Source organism: Nycticebus coucang, chromosome 24, assembly GCF_027406575.1.
Source record: "Nycticebus coucang isolate mNycCou1 chromosome 24, mNycCou1.pri, whole genome shotgun sequence".
NCBI classification, from domain to species: Eukaryota; Metazoa; Chordata; class Mammalia; order Primates; family Lorisidae; genus Nycticebus; species Nycticebus coucang.
The window spans coordinates 3,672,580-3,697,474 of record NC_069803.1 but is presented as its reverse complement, the minus strand read 5'-3'; the positions used below and the strand labels follow the sequence as shown (position 1 = coordinate 3,697,474).

The window sequence follows — 24,895 nt, the reverse complement described above, 5'->3', positions numbered from 1 at the left end:
CTGAGGAGGTAACGTGCAAGTGTACTGTTAGGTTGGCCAAACTAACTCCATCTTGTAAAGTCATTCTCTGAGACTCTGTTACAGGTGGACGTAACTCAGATAAGAAAGAGGCAGGCTGCAGGCTCATCCCTGCACATCTTGCACTGGCCCAATTATAGACCCACCCAAGAGAAACATGCTGACACTTCGATAAGAACCTGCCAGGAGAGCCCCTATAATGCGATGACAGCTTTGACACCCGGATGAGAACAAGAGCTTGGTAGTCCTTGATAGAAACCACCCCACCCCCACCAGCTATAGAAGAGCTGGCCTCCCTTCCTAGCCCTCCCCCTTAACACCCTTTAGACCTTAACCCACTTGCACTCAAGTGTCAAAATAAATAATGCAGCCTTTGTTACACTTTGGTCTCTTCGGTTTTTTTATCTGTCATGTATATGTAAATCTCAGGGAAAATCGAAAGCATGGACTGGGTGGGGTGGCTCACGCCTGTCATCCCAGCACTCTGGAAGGCTGATTAGTTTTGAGCTCAGGAGTTCAAGACCAGCCTGAGCAAGAGTGAAACCCCATCTCTACTAAAAATGGAAAAATTAGCTGCGTGTGGTGTCCCACGCCTATCATCCCAGCTACTTGGGCAGCTGGGGCAAGGGGATCTCTTGAGCCCTGGAGTCTGAGGTTGCTGTGAGCTAGGCTGACACCCCAGGCACTCTACCCAGGACAACAAACAGAGTGAGACTCTGTCTCAAAAAAAAGTTTGTATTAAGGAATAGTCCCTGCCAGGAAGTAATGAATATACAAGACAGAGTTGTTGTTGTTGTTGTTGTTTGCAGTTTTTGGCCGGGGCTGGGTTTGAACCCACCACCTCCGGCATATGGGGCCTGCGCTCCACTCCTTTAAGCCACAGGCGCCACCTGAGTTGTTTTTTTAAAGAGTGCAATAAGTCAGTCACAAAATGACAAATACTATTTGATTCCATTTATGTGAGGTCCCTAATGTAGACAAATTCATCACGGAAGAACAGTGGGGGAACCTGGGGGAAGCTGGGGGTGGGGAGCTCATGGTTGATAGGTACAGATTAAAGTGGGGAAAAGGAATGACGATGAGGGTCGTACAACAATATGAACGTACTTAATGCCACTGGATAGTTAAAAATAACTGTAAAATTATTTACAGTTATAATTTAAGTAAAATTTAAGATGGTAAATTTTATTTTATTTACACAATAACAACACAAATAAGAAATTGGAAAGGAGGCAGTCTTCCCTGTTTTGATAATCAGAAAAAGGAATATATAAATATTATTTGAGAATTTCACGTAACCATTTGCGAACTACTTCAAGATGTAGCAAATGACATTCTACTAGTCCCACTCTACTGACTAGCAAACTTCAGAGAAAGGAAAGCTGCCCTTGGCCAGTCCTACACCTTTGGTGAACTGCAAACGTGTTAGCCTAATCAGCAGCACAACCACTTTGGGACAGAAGCCTCCAAATACCTGGTCTCCACAGGGAGAGCCCTCCACAGGGTCACCCTGGCAAACGGAAAAAGCTTACTCAGATGTTCTTTCTTGATGACCTATTTAAGAGCTGAGGGCCATGGGTTTGAAGGAAATGATGGTTTTGCCCAAATGAGCACAACTTCCTCTCGGCCTTCAGCTGGGGTTTGCCCCCAGGGCAGATCCCTACCCCCACAACCATGGCTCACTCTGCACTTACAGAAAAGGGGCAGAGGGAAGGAGATAGCTAACACCCAAGCTGCACGTACTGTGTACCTGGCATTGCACACATCAGGAAACATCCTCATTCCAGTCTTGTGAGAATGACGTGCAGTGGACAGCATACCCATTTTACAGATGAGGAAACCAAAGCTTGCAATCCAGGTTATTGCTATAAGGTCTTGTGATTGTTTTGGAGTGCAACTAAGATTCTCAATGAGCTCTGCATTTCCCCAAAGCTCCTATTCTTTCTCCTACACCAAGACTCCTACTTTAAACTCTGTCCTTATTTATCTATGATAGGCCATCTTTTTTAACACAGAGAAAGAAGACCTCGAATTTAAATTCTTTTAGAGGGGATGGGTATGCAGTGACTCAGGCCTATAATCCTAGCACCCTGGGAGGCCAGGGCAACTGGATTGCTTGAGCTCAAGAGTTTTGCTCAAGCCTGAGCAAGAGCAAAACCTCGTCTCTACTAAAAAAATTAAAAAACTATCTGAGCAATTTGGCAAGTACCTGTAGTTTCAGCTACTTGGGAGGCTGAGGTAGGAGGATCACTTGAGCCCAAGACTTTGAGGTTGCTGTGAGCTACGATGATACCACAGCACTCTAATCTGGGCAACAGAGTGAGACTGTCTTAAAAAAATAAATAAAAAATATAAACTTTTTTTTTTTTTTTTGTAGAGACAGAGTCTCACTGTACCGCCCTCTGGTAGAGTGCCGTGGCGTCACACAGCTCACAGCAACCTCTAACTCTTGGGCTTACACGATTCTCTTGCCTCAGCCTCCCGAGCAGCTGGGACTACAGGCGCCCGCCACAACGCCTGGCTATTTTTCTGTTGCAGTTTGGCCGGGGCTGGGTCCGAACCCGCCACCCTCGGCATATGGGGCCGGCGCCCTACTCACTGAGCCACAGGCACCGCCCTATAAATTCTTTTAGAGGACAGTTTAAGCTTCTAATTTAAATGTCTAGGTCAGCCATGGCCCATAATCCTAGCACTTCGGGACACTGAGGTGGGAGGACTGAGTGGATGGAGTTTGAGACCAACCTAAGCAAAACAGTCTCTGTTTCTACAAAAAATTAAAAATTGAGCTGGGCATAATGGTGTGCACCTACAGTCCCAGCTACTCAAGAGGTTGAAGATAGAAGGATCACTTGAGCCTCGGAGTTTGAGTTTGCAGCAAGCAACTATGATGCCACCACACTTTAGCCCAGGCAACAGAGAGCAAGACCCTATCTCAAAAATAAATAAATGTTGAAAGATAAAAAGATAAAGAAGGAAAACCACCACCACTTGACATCAGTCATGTATCATAAGATTACTTAAAGTCCAGTATACTAAGTCATCAGAAGAATTTAAGACGTGGCGCAGTGGCTCACGCCTGTTATCCTAACACTCTGAGAGGCCAAAGTGAAAGGATCCCTTGAACTCAGGAGTTCAAGACCTACCCGAGCAAGAGTGAGACTCTGTCTCTTCTAAAAATAGAAAAATCAGTCGAGCATCGTGGTTTACACCTGTAGTCGCAGCTACTGAAGAGGCTAAGGCAGGAGGATCACCTGAGCCCAGGAGCTTGAGGTTGCTGTAAGCTAGGCTGACACCATAGCACTTTACCCAGGACAACAAAGTGACTTAGACAGAGTCTCAAAAATATTTTAGTAAAATAGAAAGAAAAAGAAGAATTATTTTTAAATGGATTAACAAAATATAGCCAAGATCTGATAAAATTATATGAGCTATAATTTTGGACCTTTAAGAGAAATCTTTTATGGTTTTTTAAACCAAAAATCTCTGGTGGGGGAGCATAGATGCTGGGGGAAAGATGCAAGGTCTTTATACACAACCCCACCCCCACCCCGCCCCAGTATCTTTCCAATACAGTCTTGGGACCTGGCCAGAATAGTCTGCCCAGAATAGTCTGTATATTTGTTACTTAGATGTTGAGAGGATTATTTGTATTTCTCTGTTCTGAAAGTCACATGGTAAATGGTAGCCTTGGTAAGGAAGGGTGTTTGGCTTTCGTAAATACCAATGTTGTAAATACCTGAAAAGGAGAAGTTGCTGAAGGCCGAAGGCACAGGCTCAGATGACCATGCCAGCCACAGGCAGGCGGAGTGCCCCACTTCCCTGCCTGGGTCAGAGGGTCAGTCAGGGAGTTGGCCCCCAGCTCTTGTAAACAGCTGCTTCTGTCAGCCTTCCCCAGAGATGCAACATTACAGACCTTCAAAAAAGGCCACCTGACAATTCCGGGGGCTAGCCTAGCCCTTCCTTTCCAAAATATCGGTGAACTTTTTGTTCATACTTCCTGATGTTTTTTGAGCAAAGCTACAACCAACTCCAGAACATTCTCTGGAGACTGATTATATACCTGACACCCAGGTCCAATTCCTAAGCCTAAAAAGTAGGATTTGTTTTGGAAACTCACAACACCGTTAAAAGGTTCAAACAAAAACTTCAACTGTTCCTGCTGCTTATTTCACAAGCAAACCTAAAACCAAACCCCAGGTAGCCAAGAACAGCCCTGGTTCTACTTAAAGACGTACAAAGCAGACTGATTATTTCAGGCAGGTAAATAGCCATGCAAATGTTCCAAATTTTTAAAAAATCTGTGCTGGATTATTAAAGCTAGAAAAGAAAACAGAAATTATTTCTTTTACTACCAACATTATCCTTAGATTTAAAAACAGTTTAAGGGATATTTGACCCAAGCATAACTTGGTAAGATTCAGGAAAGCCACACTCAGTAAGTGTCTGGCCCTAATAAATTTCAAACCAAGATACAACTGTAGGTTTTAACCTTTAAGATCACTTCCGTTTCTAAGTGTTTCTATGTGTTTTTCAAGTTCACTTAATTCCTGCTCCTCACAGAAGTAGTTCATAAATAATAGAGTCCCAGCAAAGCCACACAGCCTGTGATGGAGGTGCGGGTGTGTCCCGGCCTCACCTTTCCCACAGGCCCAGAAAGCTTCTATTATCTCAGAAATCAGGGTTGGGTCCATTTTACTAGTCCAAAGGGCAGAGTACAGTACAAAAACCATAATCTCAGTGTATCAAGTTTATTTTAAGCCTATATTCTGAAAAAAAATATTGCAACCTATCAAAAAAAAATCAAGTGATCCTTTCTGTAAGTTAAAAATTATTTTTGCTTATAATCAAAACTAGGTCCTGTAAGAATTAAAAGCATCCGTGAATATGTTGAAAGTGACAGACAACTTCCATAAACTGTACCCATCTATATAGACTTTTTTTTTTTGGACAGAGTCTCAAGCTGTCGCCCTGGGTAGAGTGCCGTGACATCGCAGCTCACAGCAACCTCAAACTCTTGGGCTTTAAGCGATTCTCTTGCCTCAGCCTCCCAAGTAGCTGGGACCACAGCCATCCACCACAACACCCAGCCATTTTTTTCGTTGTAGTTGTCATTCTTGTTTGGAGGGTCCGGGCTGGATTCGAACCCGCCAGCTCCGGTGTATGTGGCTGGCACCCTAGCTGCTTGAGATACAGGTGCCGAGCCATTTTTTTTTTTAAAGAAAGAAGGTCTCATTCTTTCACCAGCCTGGAATACAGTGGCCTAATCAAAGCTACCTACAGCTTTAAACTCCTGGGCTCCAGCAATCTCCTGGTCTCAGCCTCCCACAGATGTGCACCACTACACCTAGCTAACTTTTCTTACTTTTTTGAGACAGAGTCTCACTATGTCACCCTGGTAGAGTGCCGTGGCTTCACAGTTTGCAGCAACCTCAAACTCTTGGGCTTAAGTGATTGTCTTCCCTCAGCCTCCCAAGTAGCTGGGACTACAGGCGCCCACCACAACACCCAGCTATTGTTTTGGTTGTAGTTGTCCTTGTTGTTTGGCAGGCCCAGGCTGGGTTCGAACGCGCCAGATCCAGTGTATGTGGCTGGCACCCTAGCTGCTGAGCTACAGGCGCCGAGCCCTAATTTTCTTTTCTATTCTTTTTTTTATTAAACCATAAACACACAGATCATTTATACATTAATGCATTTATGGGGTACAACGTGCTGATTTCATAGAGAATTAGGAATGCTTACATCACACTGGTTAATAGATAACTCATCTCATTTACTTAATTATTGTGTTAAGACATTTATACTCTATACTAGTAGATCCGACATGTACCCTTGCATTATGCACCATAGGTGTGATCTTTTTTTTTTTTCCAGAAAAGGGGGCTCATTTTGTTGCCCAGGCTGGCCTCAAACTCCTGGCCTGAAGGGATCCTCCTGCCTCAGTCTCCCAAAGTGCTCGAATTACATGTGTGAGCCACCACACCTTGCCTAAACTATATTTTTAAGTAATACCAGGCATGGAGTAAAAATTTAAATCATACAAAATAGCACAGAATGAAATGTTCGGTCTTCCTACCACTCCCTATCCAAGAGTCCTCAGTCTTCCTTCCAAAGACAACTATTGTTATCTGCTGTTATAAACCCTCCCCTGCAATGGTCTGAGCATAGGCGAGCAAAAATGCATATCGTCCAAACAGAGAACCCTATTGTTTTTGTTTTTATGAACTCCTTGGGGGGCGGGGGGGGGGAGGTGTCAAATACAAGATAAGGTAACAGCCAAAAGTATATAAGAAGTTATTTAAGGCTGGGCGCAGTGGCTCACTCCTGTAATCCTGGCTCTCTGGGAGGGCTGGGTGGGTGGATCACTTGAGCTCATGAGTTCGAGACCAGCCTGAGCAAGAGTGAGACCCCCTGTCTCTACTAAAAATTAAAAACAGAGGCAGGAGGATCACTAGAGCCCAAGAGTTTGAGGTTGCTGTGAGCTATGTGTGAGACTCTGTCTCAAAAAAAAAAAATGTTATTTAAATATTTTACACTTTCAAAAAGATGTCTTATGAAGAGAAATAAGGCAATGTAGGAAAAAAACGAACTAGGTACAAATGAGAATGACTCCCAAGTCTGCACCCACGTGAGATGGTACAGGGAAGGACGAGGCTCCGCAGGCACAGGAGCCCCACCGGGGAGGCAGTGCCTGGATCCACACCGGGAAATCCCCTGAACAGCTAAAACCATCTACCCGTGCCCCGCTCTCAGGGCTGGCTTGCCTCAGAATGGACAGTTGGTTTCCCAAACACAATGCAAGCTGATCTCCGGGGAAGGGGCGGGGCGGGGCAAGTTGGGAGACTTCTGCTGGAATGTGGCAGAGTCAATGCGGGTCCAACTACTGGGAAATGGAAGGCCTCTGGTGTATCCCCCAGGCATTTGAGATGACACTGGTATGTCTCAAAAATAATCCTTCCATAGCTGACACAAACATGTTTTTCCTTTAAAACATCCCAGAGGGCAGACACGTACAGAGAACTGATGGCATCAAAGATTTAGTGCCAACATTTTTACATATCAGACCCTGGAAAGACAGAGAAGAGGAGGCCGAGAGACACTTCCCCTCCAGTGGGACAGAGAGCAGGCTCACTAAACACCACAAGGGGGTGTTACTGCCGCCCACTCTTCAACAATTTCATCACAAGGGCTCACACACAAATAAGGTTCTCAGCAACTTTAAGCCTCAAGGAGCTATAAGAACCAGCTACCCGAAGTGTTCAGCAAAGGAATAAATCCTGCATCCTCCTATCAAACACAGGAATAAATCCTGCACCCCTGTATCAAACACAGGCAAGGAGGATGACCAGCTCTTCAGGTCACTCCTACACTTTAGACGTGTCGGTGTTAATTTCAAGGGACAGTGAGTTGTTCTGCACGTGGGGTGGACTCCAGGGTCAGTGTGGACTGTCTACTTCCCTCAGCGTGCAAAATCTCAGCCCTGACTATAGCAGGAGCTGTGTCCACATTAACCAAGCATCATGACACAAGATTATGGCCTTGGGTGAGGAAAGAAGCAGGAAGAACAGAACCACCCCTGACCTACAAGATGCACTCAGTCTTTCTTTCTTTCTTTCCTTTTTTTTTTGACACAGAGTCTCATTTTGTCACCCTCAGTAGAGTGCTATGGCAGCATAGCTCACAGCAACCTCAAACTCTTGGGCTCAAGCAATTCTCCTGCCTCAGCCTCCCAAGTGGCTGGGACTGCAGGTGGTGCCACAACACCTGGCTATTATTAGCAGAGACAGGGTCTCACTCTGGCTGTCGGGTCTCAAACTCCGGAGCTCAGGCAATCCACCTGCCTCGGCCTCCCACAGTACTAGGATTACAGGTGTGAGCCACCACACCTGGCCACTCAGTCTTTCTTAGATGAAGAAATTTTAAAAGCAATTTATGAACTGTCTTCCCCAGGGATTAAATCTAAGGCTTGAAGTTATGTGGTCAGTACTTGAGAACATCTAAAAAGGTTCTGAAAAAGGAGTGATTCCTTATGGATGAAATAGCCTGTCGTGGGCGGCGCCTGTGGCTCAGTTGGTAAGGCGCCGGCCCCATATACCGAGGGTGGCGGGTTCAAACCCGGCCCCGGCCAAACTGCAACCAAAAAAATAGCCGGGCATTGTGGCAGGCGCCTGTAGTCCCAGCTACTTGGGAGGCTGAGGCAAAAGAATCACCTAAGCCCAGGAGTTGGAGGTTGCTGTGAGCTGTGTGAGGCCCCGGCACTCTACCGAGGGCCATAAAGTGAGACTCTGTCTCTACAAAAAAAAAAAAAAGAAATAGCCTGTCGTTTTCTCCCAGCAGCCAAGAAGCCATGCCTAGCAAACAGAGACAGGGTGTTCATGCCTATGAAACATTTGTGCTGTGCACCTTACAGAAGCTATGCAGTGTAACAGGTTTTGTCACTGAACGAGGTAGCTGGTCACTGTCACCTCACTCTGAATCCAGAATCACCCATCAGCCGACCTTGGCTCCCTAGACCTCCCCCTCTGCCTGTTGTCAGCTACTTGGAAGAACTCCTTGTAAGTCACAAGCACAGCAAACGAGTTGTGGCTCATTTTTTCACCCTAATCCCTAAAACCGTCAAGCTGGCAGCACTGAAAGGCTATTGGTAGCCAGCAAACTCAACCCTAAGAATTAGTACATAACCTGTTAGAGGACAGAGTACAGAAAAGACAGGTTAAAACGCTTCTGGCCCTTTCTGTATTACAATTTGCTCTACAGAAATTCTCCTGGAAAGTGATCAAAACATGTTTTGGAAAAAATTTTAAATATGTATTTTTTAAAAATTGACACAATCCATTGCTAATCTAATACCTCTTTATAAACTGTCTTGAACTCTTACTCTTCTTTTCCTGTACATTTTAACAATTAGTAGGTAAGAGAACTTAGGCAAGATGTTTAACCTCTCTATGCTCAGGTTTCCTCCTCTAAAATAGGGTTAAGAGCATCTACTTCATAAGGATATTGTGAAGATTAAACAGCTTAATGCAGGTAAAGGGCTTGGAATTGTGCCTGGCTGGAAGCCTTAACTATAATTACTATGTGGTTGTAACCAGTGTGCACATGCAAGTTTTATTTGTAGCATAATTTATATATTATTGCCTTACAATCTTCATACTCATCATTTTTAGTGGCTATCTGATATTCTGACAAGTGATACAGACCACAGTTTACCCATCCAGATGGTTCTCAAAAGGTAATCTAAGTCATAACAGTTCTTACTGACCATATTACTAAGTACCCAAACTTATCCATCAAATAACAAGGATCTGCACTTAAAGAGAGTAAGGAAAGACTTCCAAAATTGGTTTATATTACACAGTTTCCAAAATTTTAAAATATGTAATTTTTTTTTGTTTGTGCTGTTTTTGTTTTTGTTTTTTGAGACAGAGCCTCAAGCGGTCATCCTGGGTAGAGTGCCGTGGCATTACAGCTCACAGCAACCTCAAACTCTTGGGCTCAAGCGATTCTCCTGCCTCTGCCTCCCAAGTTGCTGGGATTACAGGTGCCTGCCACAATGCCTGGCTGTTTTTTTTTTTTTGGTTGCAGCCATCATTGTTGTTTGGCAGGCTGGGGCTGGATTCAAACCCGCCAGCTCAGGTGTATGTGGCTGGCACCTTAGCCGCTTGAGCCACAGGCACTGAGCCTGGTTTTGTTTTTTTTTTTTGAGACAGAGGCTCGCTCTGGTACCCAGTCAGTATCATTATAGCTCACAGCACCCTTAGACTCCTGGGCTCGAGTGATCCTCCTGCCTCAGCCTCCTGAGTAGCTGGGACTACAGATGCAGGCTAAAATGCCCGGCTAATTTTTTCTGTTTTGTTAGAGACAGGGTCTTGTTCTTCCTCAGGCTGGTCTTGAACTCCTGAGCTGAAGCTATCCTCCCACCCTGGCCTCCCAGAGCACTAGGATTACAGGCATGAACCTCCACACTGAGCCTACCATTTTTAAAAGACCATGACTAGTGTATATTTTTGTAACTTGTTGAGAAACATAAGGGTCCTCGTGGTACTCATCAGAGTTTCCACACGGGTGGAACAGACAAGAAACACCGCAATACTAAATTCCCTGAAGGTGAAGACTAAAGGAAATACTAACCCTCAGTATTTTTTAAGAGTCTCTAAAATTTAGAACAATGAATGCGTTTTTAAACATGTAGTGCACCTGTCCCGCCACCAGCTTACCAGTTCCTTACAAAGTTTCATCCTATCTCCAAATGCCACACACATTAAGATCATCCCACCCCATCCAGTATCTCCACCTGTTGCCCAAATGTCTGTGCCACTGATGCAATTTTTTTAACTTTTTTTTTTCTGAGACGAAGTGTTACTATGTCACTCTCGGTAGAGTGCAGTGCTGTCACAGCTCACAGCAACCTCAAACTCCTGGGCTTAAACAATTCCCTTGCCTCAGCCTCCCAAGTAGCTGGGCCTACAGGTGCCCACCACAATGCCTGGCTATTTTGTTGTTGTTGTTGCAGTTGTCATTATTGTTTTAACTGGCCCAGGCCAGGTTCGAACCCGCCAGCCTCAGTGTAAGTGGCTGGTGCCGTAAACACCGTGCTATGGGCGCTGAGCCCCACTGATGCATTTTATTTGGTCTGTCACAGAACAGTGTCTTGTGGCATTGTCCTGTGGGGTCTTCACACAGAGACTTTAAGGAAAAAGAAAATACAATAAATAGTTTGGTTCAACATTACAGGGCCAGAACAAAGGAAAACAAACGCCAGCATGAGGGACATCAAAGAACATTCAGTCCCCTCCTCACTCCATAAAGAGACTCACACACTGTTCCCCCCAGAGATCCTGGCAAACCGGCAGAGTATCTAAACTGTATTTCATAAGCAAGGTAAATCCCACACACCAGAAGCATTTTTTTTTTTTTTTTATTGTTGAGGATTCATTGAGGGTACAATAAGCCAGGTTACACTGATTGCAATTGTTAGGTAAAGTCCCTCTTGCAATCATGTCTTGCCCCCATAAAGTGTGACACACACCAAGGCCCCACCCACCAGAAGCATTTTTAAATCCTGTGTTAATAACAAATGATTAGCAGAAACAAAAAGTTCCACTTTGGTGAAAGGTATGTCACATTTCGCTGAGTGGGAAACATCCCCCAGCGTTGGCAGCGGGGGAGGGGACAGCCCTGAAGGCACATCCCAGCCCAGCTTGCTGCCCTTCCCACAGGACACCCATACTTCAGGACAACACAAGGCTTTCTGGAAGCCTTCCTTGTTCTACCTAGAGATTAGCCATGTTCCTTTTAGTGAAAGAATATTTTAAAAGCGAAGCATGTGGCAGACACACTTCTAAGATATTCTACTGGGAGTCCTTAGAAATGCCCTCCCACTACTCTGTTTAGGAGAAAAGACAATCACCACTGCCTCTTTCCTCTCCAAAGCACATTCCTAAGTGTGTCCCTCAGGAACAGCCAGGAGACGCAAGCCCTGGATTTTTGTCTAGAAGATTATCAGCAGACTTCTCCCTGCAGGAAAAGAATTTCTCATCTCATTAGCTGCTAAGGATCCTTTGCCAAAGGCTTCATTAGCTACCAAGCGGCTGCAGGCAAAAACTCCTTCTTCAATGCTAAGGGCACTGGCTCAGATGCCACATTCCAAATTGGGAAACTGTAAGAAGCAGAGCTTTGACCTCATACTTTCAGACATCTCTGGTCTCTAATCCAGTGGACTAAATATAAAATAGTTCTCCCTGCTCATTCAGGCAAGCATCCCCTTGCCCTGTGTCTGCGGGAACCACAGCCATTCACTCCCTGGCAGAGAGGACGGGTCACTCAGCAAAGAACTAAACAGCCAGCCATGGGCCCTGTCCCAGGGAAAGCAGACAAGGAGGCCTGGTCTCCTCCTAAACCAGGTAGGGCTTCAGATCTGACTCTGGACACCTTAAGGGGAGCAAAACCCCTCTGCTCAATGTAAGGGTCTGGATGTTAATTTTGTAGGAATTCAAAGATCTACACAGACTCAGAACCAAAGGCTCCCTGAGGAACTGCTCTGACATGAAGATACGGTCTAAAAAGACCTGTTATCACTCTCTCTATTCAGGGTCAGGGCTTCTTAATCCTCCTGGGGCTAAGCCAGAGTTACCTGCCTCTCCAAAAATGTAGGGTAAGAAGCACAATTTTCCAGGACATATGGCTGTAATTTTCCATTACAATATTGTAATATATATCTAAGATTATCGTCAAAGGGGAGGAAGAGTGATGTCGGTAAATATAAGTTGGAGGTGACAGCATTTTAATAAGCACATGTACTGCTGGTAATGTAATTATAACTTTTTTTAGTTAATAACTACAATTAAAATGACACATCAGATACTATTTATGTGCATATAAAAACCTTCCTCTGACAGTAGTTACAGAAATATAATAGAAGCCTTTGTAACCAAAAGGCAGTTTAAGCAAAATGAAAAAGGCAGAAGACTCTTTTCTATACTTACTTTCCCTCATTGAGAAACATTTCAATGGCTCACTCACTTGAGAGTTTTATTTTTCACTTAGGGGTTCAGCTTTCCTGATGTTAAATTCTATGCTTTCCTTTCCTACGCCGGTAGCCCTGGAAGCAGTGACCTCATCAGCTGGGTGACAGCACACCAATGAGACTGCATCTGCCACAAAGTCACCAAACAAAGACGTGGTCTGTGTGAAAACAGTGAACACTCGGAAGACACACACATCCACACCCTGGTTTCAATGGTGTTTCCTGGTAATTCACCCAACAGAAGACGCCACTCCAGGTGTCAGCGCCCAAAGCTGTCTTTGTCATGGTGACCTCACCCCAGTATCACCGTGACTGTTGGGGAAAGAAAGCAGCTGCCACTTCCTGGTTCACTTTCAGTACTAAGCTCTCCTTGTTTTATTTGTTCTTTCTTATCACTGCCTCTCCCTCACCCCCTGCCACATTCAATGCACCTCACATTAGGTCGACTGAACTTCCAAGAGATTTCTGAAATCCAGCCACCGCTGCCGTCTCCACAGCCACCACCCTAGCCCAAGCCACTACCATCCGTCACCTAGATCACTGCCACAGCCTCCATCTGTCTGTGCGACTCCAGGCCAGGCTGAAATCTATTCTCTGCCCAAGAGCCAAAGTGATCACTGACGAAGTGGCTGATGCCAACCCTCTGCTTTTTTTTTTTTAAAGTTTGTTCAAATTTAAATGAGGGTACAATATTTAGGTTCCATTTGTAGAAAAGCCCCTCACCGAGGGGCGTGTTATACACCCTCGCAATGTGCACTTTAGGTGAGATCCCACCTAAGGCCCTCCCTCCTCTGCCAATCGTCCTCCCCCCAACTGGATTATAATAGTGTTTTATTGTTCTTAGGAACATGTAATTGTTCATATAGTGATTTCATATTAGTATGGAGTATACTGGATATTTATTTTTCCATTCTTGCCATACTTTACTAAGAAGAATGTTTTTCAATTCCGTCCAGGTAAATGTAAAAGATGTAAAGTTTCCATCTTTTTTAATGACTAAATAGAATTCCATGGTATACTTATACCACAGTTTGTTGATCCATTCATGGGTTGATGGGCACTTAGGTTGCTTCCATGACTTGGCAATTATGAATTGAGCCATAATAAACATTCAAGTGCAAATGTCTTTGTGGTAAAATGATTTTTGTTCTTCTGGGTAGATACCTACCCTGTTTCCCCGAAAATAAGACAGTGTCTTATTTTAAGGTGTGCTCCCAAAGATGCGCTAGGTCTTATTTTCAGGGGATGTCTTATCTTTCCTGTAACTAGGTCTTATTTTCGGAGGATGTCTTATTTTCAGGGAAACGAGGTAGTAATGGGATTGCAGGGTCAAATGGAAGGTCTACATTTAGATCTTTGAGGATTCTCCATACTTCTCTCCAAAAGGGCTGTATTAGTTTACAGTCCCACCAGCAGGGCAGAAGTGTTCCCTTATCTCCACATCTACACCAGCATCTGGTGTTTTGGGACTTTGTGATGTGGGCTGATCTTGCTGGGGTTAGGTGATGCTCTGTAGCTTCCCATCCCTCTTAAGTAAAGCCCACCCCAGGTGTTCCTGCCTCAGGGCCTTTGCACAGGCTGTTCCTCCTTCATCAGGCCCCCTTCCTCCACTCTTGACTAGAACAATTCAATTTCTTCAGCTCTCTCTGCCTCAGAGAAGCTATTTACAATCTCCTTCTTTAAATCATGTCCCTCCCACTCTTTTCTTTTATGATACCCTATTCACAGTACTTATCACAGCACACGATTATTTATTTATGTGTTCATACGTTTAATATATACTCCTCCATAAGGCTCTGAGCTTCCCCAAAGCAGGGATCATTATTTATACTGTATTATAGCACCTGGCACATTTTAGGGATTTTTAAATATTTGCTAAAAGAATGGATGAACTTTAGAAATGAGAAGGAAAAGAGGCAGAAATTTCCCCACTGCTAACTCAATGTCTCACAAACAAAATCGTAAATAATACTATCAAACAAACACGAAGGAACATCTTTCACTTCACCTGAACAACTCCGGATTGCTCTCCTTAGTCATTTCATTCCGTTGCTACAAACAGATTAGGGGTGTTTACTCCAGAACCTGGAGTGAACTCAGTGTTCAGGGCTGAAATTCAGTTCCTACCCTGCAGTGGGAGGTAGCAGGGTTTCCGGTAAGACCCAATATTATTGCTAAGGGAAATTCTAAGAAAGGAAAAACTTAACCAATAACTACATTGCTCAAATTTTCCAACCTATTACAAAAAACCTAAATGTGCTTAGGAAGCCTAAGGGAATAAAGGCAAACACCAACTGTTTGTAGTTTGTGACTTATAGCTCAATATAGTCATCTGTGTCTCTGCATCCAATTATCTGGCCTTTATTTCTTTTTAATAACCTAAATTTCCATTGGCAACCTATCTCACCATCTTACTACATTTTCAGTTCTTCAAAATATCTAACCCTTTCATATGTAACTGAATTCCCTCTGGAGTCTTTAATAGATGTAAGAACATGACTCTAGTCACTGACAGGACGTCTTCTATGGGGAAGACTGTTACAATATTAAGTTTCACAGTATTTAGTTACACAACAGCCTTCCAGTCACCAGGCTGAATAAAGACTTGCTTTAATCTGCACTATATTACTTCCCCCACATTTTGGTGCTCTTAGTAAATTCTAAACTATGTGAGACTAGAGAGCTGAGCAAAGAATTCTGTCTGTTGGTCACCTAGTTCTACCTCTCAGATTCAAGTCTAGTATCCTAATAACCAGTCTAACTAGTAGACTGCCATTTAACTAAAAACTACTGAGAGCCCAGGTCTGTAACAGATGTAGAAGTGCGAAATCAATTCACCTCCATTTTTCCTAGCCAAAGGGCCACACATTTTGCCCTATTAAATGAATCCTATCTTTATGTCAGCATCTGGGGTTTTAAAAGTGTGTGTCATCACAGTAAATTTGAGGTCAGCAAATTCTGAGTCAAGATAAAAAGCACATTCTCTTGATTCCAAATAAATGTGACAGATCAGGCTTATCAAGAAAACAAATGGAAATATTAACGACAGTTAGCTTCTGGACCCATGACAAAAGTCACACTCTGTTGCAGGAACTCTTCTTTGACATAGATAGACACACACAGAGACCAAGTTTTGGATTTTGTTTCTAGTTTTTAGTGTCTAAGATGGAGTCAAACAATTAATAACTAATTCAAATAACTTCCCTACCCCAACCAGTTTCTTTCTGTTAAACATCGGTGTGTATCTTAATTCTCCAAATCTCAGCTATCTCAAGTGATATACCAGGCTTCAGACAGCCTTAATTTAACTGTGTTCCCCACCACCCTGGAAAGTCCCAAAAAGCTGTAGATGGAAAGTTTGCAAATCTACCTAGAGGAGCAAAGAAGCCTTCTTCTGCAGAGTCAAAAACCATCAACTAAGCACTATTTCCCTGCAAGTTGATACTGTGACTAAGTGGTAATCAGCTCAGATAATGAGACAGGAGAAACTGTTCAGGATTATTTCGGAGAAGATGAGACAAGTGAAGACGCAGAGACCAGATGCTTCCTGGAAAAGACAGCTTAAGGAGGTTTTCATCTCTCACAAAGCAAGTACGGAACCTTCTGAATAGTCCACGCACCCAGAAACATCTTCCAAACATCAGTGACATCTATCAACATATTCCCTTTTACAAACAGGGTATCTTGGGGATTCAGAAACAGAGCAGCCCAATGGTGAGTCAGGACCACAGCAGGCAGCAGACCCAGGGTTCTGGAATCTCCACCTCTGGCAGGGAGATATAATTTGTCTTATAAAGGGAGAAAATATCCACATAACAAAACAGATACAGACATATTGGGAGGGAGCAAAGAACAGCCCAGAGTGTCCATGTGAAGCTGGACAGGAAGCTGGACAGGAAGCTGACCCCAGGCTGTTTAATCAGATGGAAAATTAGCATTGCTTAGGCTCCTCCTTAGAGAACGCGCTGCTCACCTTATGTCTTGTAAGTTAATGCTGAGATACCTCATCCGTCCTCACATCAAGGCTCTATTTTTATCTGATTTGAGTTCAGAAATGCCTATTCATCTTTAGTGAGATAAGGGCATCAGATATTCCATTTGCAAGCATGCATGCTAAAACAAACCTGCCCTATAGTAAAGGAGTCTAGTAACTACAAACCTTCTGGCTTTTCCCGTCTGCCTCAGAGGGGAAAGTCAAAATACTATGCATATCTAAAATACCCAACCTGTTGGGCTGGGCACAGTGGCTCATGCCTGTAATCCCAGCACTCTAGGAGGCTGAGGCGGAGGATCCCTTGAATTCAGTAGCTGGAGACCAGCCTGAGCAAGAGCAAGACCCCATTTCTGCTAAAAATAGAAAAAGTAGCCAGATTTGGTCAGTACTCCTGCTTGAACCCAAGAGTTTGAGGTTGCTGTGAGCTGGGCTAACGCCCTGGCACTCTAGCTCCATCAACAGAGTGTGACCCTGTCTCAAAAAGAAAAAAAAAAACAAAGGCCCGGAATGGGTGACTCACACCTGTAATCCTAGCACTCAGGGAGGCTGAGGTGGGTGGATTGCCTAAGCTCAGGAGTTCAATACCAGCCTGAGCAAGAGTGAGACCCTGTCTCTAAAAAATAGCTGGGCATTGTGGCAGGCACCTGTAGTCCCAGCTACTCCGGAAGCTGACCCAAGAGGATTACTTAAGCCCAGGAGTTTGAGGCTGCTGTGAGCTATAATGCCATGGCACTCTACCAAGGGTGACAAAGTAAGACTCTGTCTCAAAAAACAAAACAAAAAGTCAGGTGCAGTGGCTCAAGTCTATAATCCTAGCACTCTGGGAGGCTGGGGCGGGTGGATCGCCTGAGTTGGAGACCAGCCTGAGCCAGAGCAAGACCTCGTATCTAAAAGAAAAATAGCTGGGCCTTGTGGCAGATGCCTGTATTCCTAGCTACATGGGAGGCTGAGGCACAAGAATTGCTTAAGCGTAAGCCCAAGAGTTTGAGGTTGCTGAGAGCTGTGACGCCACAGCACTTACCAAGGGTAACAAAGTTGAGACTCTGTCTCAAAAACAAAAAACTTTTTGAACATAAATAAATAAAATACAAAGTGAGCCTGGCATGGTGGCTTACACCTGTAATCCCAGTGCTTTGGGAGGCTAACGCATGAGATTCACTTGTGGCTAGGAGTTCAAGACCAGCCTGGGCAACATGTGAGACCCTATATCTACAGAACTAAAGACTAGCCAGGCATGGTGGTGGACCCCGGTAGCCCCAGCAAGCTTGAGCCCATGAGTTTGAGGTACAGTGAGCTGTGACAGTGCCTCTGCACTCCCTGGATGACAGAGCCAGACGCTCTAAATAAAATACACAAAGTGAATCAATCAGTGTGATTCCTAAACTGTAGGGTTTAGGTGAGAAGGTGACTGGCCTGCCTATGTAAAATCTAGTAAAGCAATCCAATAAGCTAATCAAGGCTGGCTTTGGTATATTTGATAAAGGTAATCAAACGTTCCATTGGGTCAAGCACTGCCCTTTCCAAACACCTGTGAAAGAGAACAAATAAATGGGTAATAGCTGGGAGTGAACTCGTTTTTGCCCAGCTTTTTATGTGGAAGTTAGGCACCCTGACAGAGTGCTGGACTGCCTGCATAGCTACAGGTGAGCAACCGTCCACCAGAATCAGGACCCACAGAAGAGCTGGACAAACTCCAAAGAAGAACAATGCCCAGTCCTGCATGGCCAAGGCCAGACCCTGGCTCCATCGGTCACTGGGAAATCCTTACTAACATGGGTCCCAGGACACACACCACACTGTCCTAGCATTGTTTCTGGAGGGGCAAATTCTCACCAACCCCCCAGGCAGGTAAGAGCTAGAGGTAGGAGTTAGCAATCTCAGGGCAGCCGGCATACCGCTGTCCCCTCCCCCAGCAGCCTTCGCCCTGCACTGTAATGGCCTCGCTCCCTGGATTAGCCTTTCAGGGCCGGGGGTGTCAGTGCGTTTCAGGCTTCCAGTTAACCTTCCCTGCGTCCTGGCCCACTCATTCTCAGCTCAAAGTGTGTTTTCAATCAAATACTCAGGGGGTCTTCCAACTAAGTTATGGCACGTACCATACACACTCTACCTACCCGAGTAAGAGGAATTCGCCTCTCCACGTACAGTTTCAACTCATCAAAAATATATTCCGTGCTTTCTGCCTAAATATTCAAACATGCCCCCAGATGCCGCCCCTGCTTCCAGAGAGCCCTCCCGGTGCGAATGAGAAGCCGAAGCAAGAAGGAATTACTATCAAGCAGAGGGGCGCCCTCTCTCCAAAGGCCTCCCACCCTACGCGCCCTGACCGCCGCGCGGCGCCAGGCCACTGTGTCCGAGGGCTCCGCGCCTCGCCCTCGGCCCCCCGCGCGCACTCACTGCGTCTTCCTGCGGCCCTGGTCCCGGTGCAGCTCTCGCAGGTCCACCTCAGCGCGGCCCAGGAACTTGTCCAGGCCGAGCAGCGCGCGGTGCAGCACAGTGAGCTGCAGGGTTGCGGCGTCAGCCGGTACGGCCCCGGAGGACAGCAGCGGCGGCAGCTCGAAGGTGGCCTCCTCCCGCCACACGGGCGCGCCCAGGCTGCGCTCCGACACCGAGGTGGCGTACTTCTCCTTGCCCACCTGGATCACCGCGTACGCGTCGCTCGTGCCCGCGGGGCCCTTACTCCGGAGGCCCCGTGCTTGCATCACCGTCACCTGCACATGGGTTGGGGACCACACGGCCCCCGAACCCCTGCCAGCCGAGGCCGCTAGGGACATGGTGGCAACAGCTCGGACACAACCAGAAAACTGCCGCCACCCGCGGCTTCTACAGCCCGCCCCGCCGCCCCAACCCCTTTAAGGCTTCCGGTCACGCCCACTCCAGGCCCCGCCCCAGACCCGGCCCCGCCCCACCTGCAGCTCCAGACCCGCCTCCGTGGTGAGGGCTGCGCAGGACCCCGGGCGCGGGGGTCGGGGCTGGCGCAGCGAGGGTCACGTGGACAGGGGCGGGTCTCTGAGAGTTCTGCCGGGAGTCGGGATAGGTGATTGATGGTTACCAGCCAGCAAAGGTTGGAGGTCAGTCATACCCAATTGCTAGTGTCGTCTCGCCTATGAGCAGGTTTGTGGCCTTGCACTGATTACTTAACGTCACATCTTAGTTTCTTCACCTGAAAATGAGAAAAGTCCTCTCGTGGAATTGCCGTAAGAAGAACAAATAGAAATGCGTTACAAGTGCTTAGCGCAGTGCCTGGCATGGGGTGAGTTCTCAGTAAACGGTAACTCTTGAGGGTGGTCTTGAAAATACCCGCATTTCACTGCCCTTTGCTACTTTGGCCGGCTGGGGGCGCTGCTCTGGGAGAAGGTGGGTGCAGAGGAATGGCGCATCTTGTCAAGCCCTGAAAAGGGGAAGGCACATGGGGGTGGGAGGTGAGGTCGGTGTGTAAATGACCTATTTTGCCCTGCCTCACCAAATAAGGTGAGGCTAAACTAGGAAAAGAGAAGAAAGGAGGAACTGAAAATGGGATTACCAAAGCAAACCTCAGGACCAGTTGCGGGGGGCAGTTCCCCATTTCTGCCCTGGCTTGGCCCTTTTCATTTCTCCCCTGGGCTCCCACTCAGTCCCTTCCTTGTTCCAAGTGTCTATAATAAACTGGCTGCTTCCCTTCATATCTCAGGTCTTAGTTCAAAGGCTCAACTGTTCCATTTATTGGGCATCAGATTAGAAAGGTCACTTTGAAGGCTTTTAAGTTTTACTATGAAGGAAAGGCCCAGAACAGAGAAGGGACGTACATGTTCAAGGTCCCGCTGTAGAGCTGGGATTCAGATGCCAGCGCCCTGACTCCCAATCTGGTGTTTACTGTATCTCTTGCTCCTTCTAGATGTGCAGAACCCCTATCTTGGATTGCTGGGGTTTTCCCACCTGATCCTGGGCTCTCCGCCCTCCAAGCTGACCTGCTGGAAATCCTACAATGCTGCTTCACCACCACTGCGGTCACTTCATACTTGACAGAGATTTCCAGGCATGCATGTTATCCTATCTCCAGAAGCTCTCCCTCCCTCCAGGCCTTTGTTCACCTGTTGTCCCCTTGGCTATCCCTGCCATCCTCCCACTGCAAGGCTTCCCTCACATTTCCCCAAGATTTGACTTTCTGTGGTCTCCTGAAGGGCAGTGGCCAGGGAGTGACTTAGTCCTCTTGTCTCCTTGCTGGCCTCTGGCAGGAACCTCGGTGTGCAGTAGGTGACTCAAGCAATGCTATTGAATGGAGGAGTTTGCAGGTATTCAGCAAATGTGAATAGTATAATTCCTCTTTTATCATGTAGGAGATTGGAAGACAGACATACCCAACTGAGGTTTGTGATGAGGCTTCCATAAAGATTTATTGAGAACTTGTTTTGTTCCAGGCATGTGCTAGGTGCTACTGAGGGCACAAAGCTGAATGAGACTCCATTTCAAGACATACTTCATGTAAAGGAAGTCTCAATTACTAAAATGCTTTGAGTGTTTTGAGGAGAGAGCAATTTGTCTACGAGAGTGGACCTTTTTTGTTTAGACAGAGTCTCACTTTGTCGCCGTTGGTACAGTGCTAGGGGGTCTTAGCTCACAGCAACCTCAAACTCTTGGGCTCACGTGGATTCTCTTGCCTCAGCCTCCCAAGTAGCTGGGACTACAGGCGCCCACCACACACCTGGCTATTTTTAGCGATGGGGTGTTGCTCTGGCTCAGGCTGGTCTCCAACCTGTGAGCTTAGGCAATCCTCCTGCCTCAGCCTCCCAGAGTGCTGGGATTACAAGTGTGAGCCACTGCACTCGGCCCCTAAATAGGTGGATTTTTATGAAGGCTGTGGCATTCATAAAAACAAATGGCAGCTGGACAAGGAGGAGCTGGATGGCTGTTTGTGTTCACTCACCCAGCTCTTCCCCCAGTGGCAACTTGAAGCTATATCAGGTTTGGTGGGCAGAGGGCAGGGGAAAAGCATGTCAGGAGGAGAGAACAGGAGACCACCCTAAGCAAAGTTAGGGGCCAGAAAGCCATGGCATAGTTAGAGGTCAAAAGCACCCTGTTGTGGCTGGAATGTAGAGTATTTTAAGAGGACAGAGCAGGAGTAGAAATAAGATAGCCCTGGGTGGCGCCTGTGGCTCAGTCGGTAGGGTGCCGGCCCCATATACCGAGGGTGGCGGGTTCAAACCCGGCCCCAGCCAAACTGCAACCAAAAAATAGCTGGGCGTTGTGGCGGGCACCTGTAGTCCCAGCTACTCGGGAGGCTGAGGCAAGAGAATCGCTTAAGCCCAGGAGTTGGAGGTTGCTGTGAGCTGTGTGAGGCCACGGCACTCTACAGAGGGCCATAAAGTGAGACTCTGTCTCTACAAAAAAAAAAAAAAAAAGAAATAAGATAGCCAGCTCGGCACCTGTGGCTCAAGCAGCTAAGGCACCAGCCACATGCACCTGAGCTGGTGGGTTCAAATCCAGCCCAGGCCCGCCAAACAACAATGATGGCTGCAACCAAAAAATAGCCGGGCATTGTGGCGGGTACCTGTAGTCCCAGCTACTTGGGAGGCTGAGGCAGGAGAATCACTTGAGCCCAGGAATTGTAGGTTGCTGTGAGCTGTGATGCCACAACACTCTACCCAGGGTGACAGCTTGAGGCTCTGTCTCAAAAAAAAAAAAAAGAAAGAAAGAAAGAAGATAGCCAAGGTGGGCTCAGATCATGCAGATCATGATCCCCTGACTAAGGAGTTTATACTGGGGCGTTAGACCAGGTGAGCCAGCCTTCAGAGGCTTTTGAAGTCTGTGCTCAAGTTGCATGGCAGGTACATGCAGAAGGAGCCCAGCGGCCAACAGCAGAGCAGATCACAGCCAAATCCCTGGGGACTGTCTGCTACCCACCCTTGCCCATCCTGGTATCCAGTTGAAGTTGGTACTGAGTCCAATAAGATGTATACTTTCCTCTTGGTTGGCCTACTTGTCCAATGTTCTACTGTACCCTGCCAAAGTCATAAATTTGGGGTCCAAAATGACCCTGGGGGAAGTTCTTCAGTTCTAGTTTCCCTCTCTCCCCAGTAGAGAGCAAGGAATGAAACCCTGCCAGCCTCCCAGACTGAGTATGAAACAAAGCGTCTCTTCCACTCATGGGAAGGATTAGAGGACAAGGGGGAAGGGATGGCAGGCAGCACCTGTGACTCCTGTGTTTTGAGTTTCCTCCAGACACAAATAGATGCTGGTTGAGGCGGAGGGAGTAGGTTGGAGGAGGGCAAGCCTGCCTCACTGCCCAGGAGAGATTATGAGCCCGCCCCCTGTGTCTGACACTGGACAGTGGTGGGGTTAACTCGGGAGTGGAGCTCACTCAAGACAGGAACTGGAAATTTGTCAGAGAAGAGAGCAGCAGGGGCTTCAGTCTAGGGTGCCCTCTGCGTGCCTAGGAAGCTGTTTTCTCCTGTGCAGCAGAACAGAGCACATTGTCCCCCAAGACTCATGGACTCATCTGGGAATAATCATCTGACTTCTAACGTTACAGACCCACAGTCTGGGCTGGGGGGTGCATGGACCCAACAGGGCAACAGCGAGGCATCCTGCTGCCCATCTGCCCTGGGAGGACTCTACCTCGGCTCCTGAAGGCCAGGCAGTCCTGGGCTGCTGCACCTGCAGGTTCACTGAGTTCCGGGAGTGTTTGTAAATACCTCCCACAGCCAGGGTGCAGTGAGCTGGCTGCTCATTCCACCCACCCTGCCCCGCCTCTGGCTGAGACTGAAAGAGGAAGAGTTTCAGTCGGCCCCAAACACGTGGACAAGGTGCCTGGCAGGTTAGACTGGACAGGTGAGACACTTGTCCTCCTCCAAAAGCAGCAGAGCACAGAGCTCCAAGACTCCAGCCACTGGCACAGCGGTGGGCAGCTGAGCCGTGGGGGTGCAGTTAGAGCAGAGGGGAAACACACAGTGTGTTTAGCCCAAGGGGAAGAATTCCCCTGGGTAAGAGAGTCTGTGGGCCATGCTGGGGGAACAGAAAAAGGGACTGAAGGAGAGGGTCTGGCTGCCCCATTGCCAGTCACAGCCTTCCACCCACCCCTACCATCCCCCTCCCCACAGGACGCTAACTCAGAGATCATCTCTGGGATGGGAACAAACTCCAGATAGGCTAAAGTGCCGCCTCAGGTGAGGAACAGAAAGAGGCTGGGAAAGGCTGCCCATCTTTCTCTTGTGCCTGAGACTCTGGGGTGTGGTGACAAACGTACCCTCGCAGTGATTCATTCACTCAGCTCTTAGTAAACAGCCATCCAGCTGCCTCAGCCTCCTGCCCACTTGGTTGACCGTGACTACCTCCCAGGCTCAGGCCTGAAGAGCAAGGGCTGAAGCAGTGAGGGGTGGGAAGGGGCCTGTCAGGGACATCAGACTCTCCCTTCCCCTGTGGCTAAGGCATTGTGGAGGTTAAAAACCATGCCCAACTGGATAGAAAATGATCTCACCAGGCAAATGGTATTTATTCTACAGACTTGCCACTAGTGTGCATTATTTGACAATGCCATCATCCTAGATAACACAAAGGTATTATCTTTTTAATTTGTTGAATCCCCTCAAAGAAGACCCCTGGATCCTACAACTACAAGGCCGTAGAAGAGGTATACCTCTCACCTTCTCACTTTCTACACAAAGCCTTACGCTTCTCTCTCTCAGACTGCTTTTGCTTCCCAGCTTATTTCTTACACTCTGATTTAGCATGTGTTTTATTGTTCCCTGGTACTCCTGGACTCCCCTCCCTTTTGCATTTCTAGCTCCCCAATTCCTTGCAAATAGAAGCCGTTCAGGTTAAGTAGAAGAGACATAAATGATTTTTACGGTGTTCATGCACTCAGTCCCAGGTGCTGCCACCTCTATCTCTATGCTATATATAAACATTTTGCTTGGTTTTGGTTTTTTAGAGTCAGGTCTCACTGTATTGCCTAGGCCGGAGTGCAGTGGCTGTTCACAAGTGTGATCATAACTCACTTCGTCCTTGAACTCCTGGGCTCCTAAGTAGCTGAGATGATAGGCATCTTTTTAAAATATAAGGTTTGTTCTTTTTTTCAGATGATTAAAAAAATGTGTTTGTGGTAGATGCAAGCCCTATTTCACCTTTCCAGAATCAGTTTCATGGCATGTGGAGGGGGCAGTAGAAGTTTTGAGCGTTTATTCCTCCTTGAGTTATCAGTTGGAAGCTAATTCTCAGGGTCTCTTCCTGGACTCCCTCCTGGATCAGCCATGAACCTGCACCCTCTGAACCATCAGGGCCCCTGAACACAGTCCCCTTTGCAACAGAGGTGGGTGTGAGCAGTCCCTTCTCCCCTTAACTCCTCTTTTCCTCTGATACCACGACATGAGGTGGAAGGGCATATTGAC

General features: G+C 46.8%; 1 protein-coding gene across 3 annotated transcripts in view; it reads right to left on the bottom strand.

The window, feature by feature from the left end:
- RAB11FIP1 (RAB11 family interacting protein 1) overlaps positions 1 to 19,353 on the bottom strand; it is a 40,454-nt gene extending 21,101 nt beyond the window's left edge. For all 3 annotated transcript variants that reach the window (XM_053578659.1, XM_053578660.1, XM_053578661.1), the window contains exon 1: positions 18,930 to 19,353. In XM_053578659.1, coding sequence (XP_053434634.1) covers positions 18,930 to 19,306 — 377 coding nt within the window. In that variant the 5' untranslated portion in view covers positions 19,307 to 19,353. The remainder of the gene's footprint in view (positions 1 to 18,929) is intronic.
- Between the last annotated feature and the right edge of the window lie 5,542 nt (positions 19,354 to 24,895).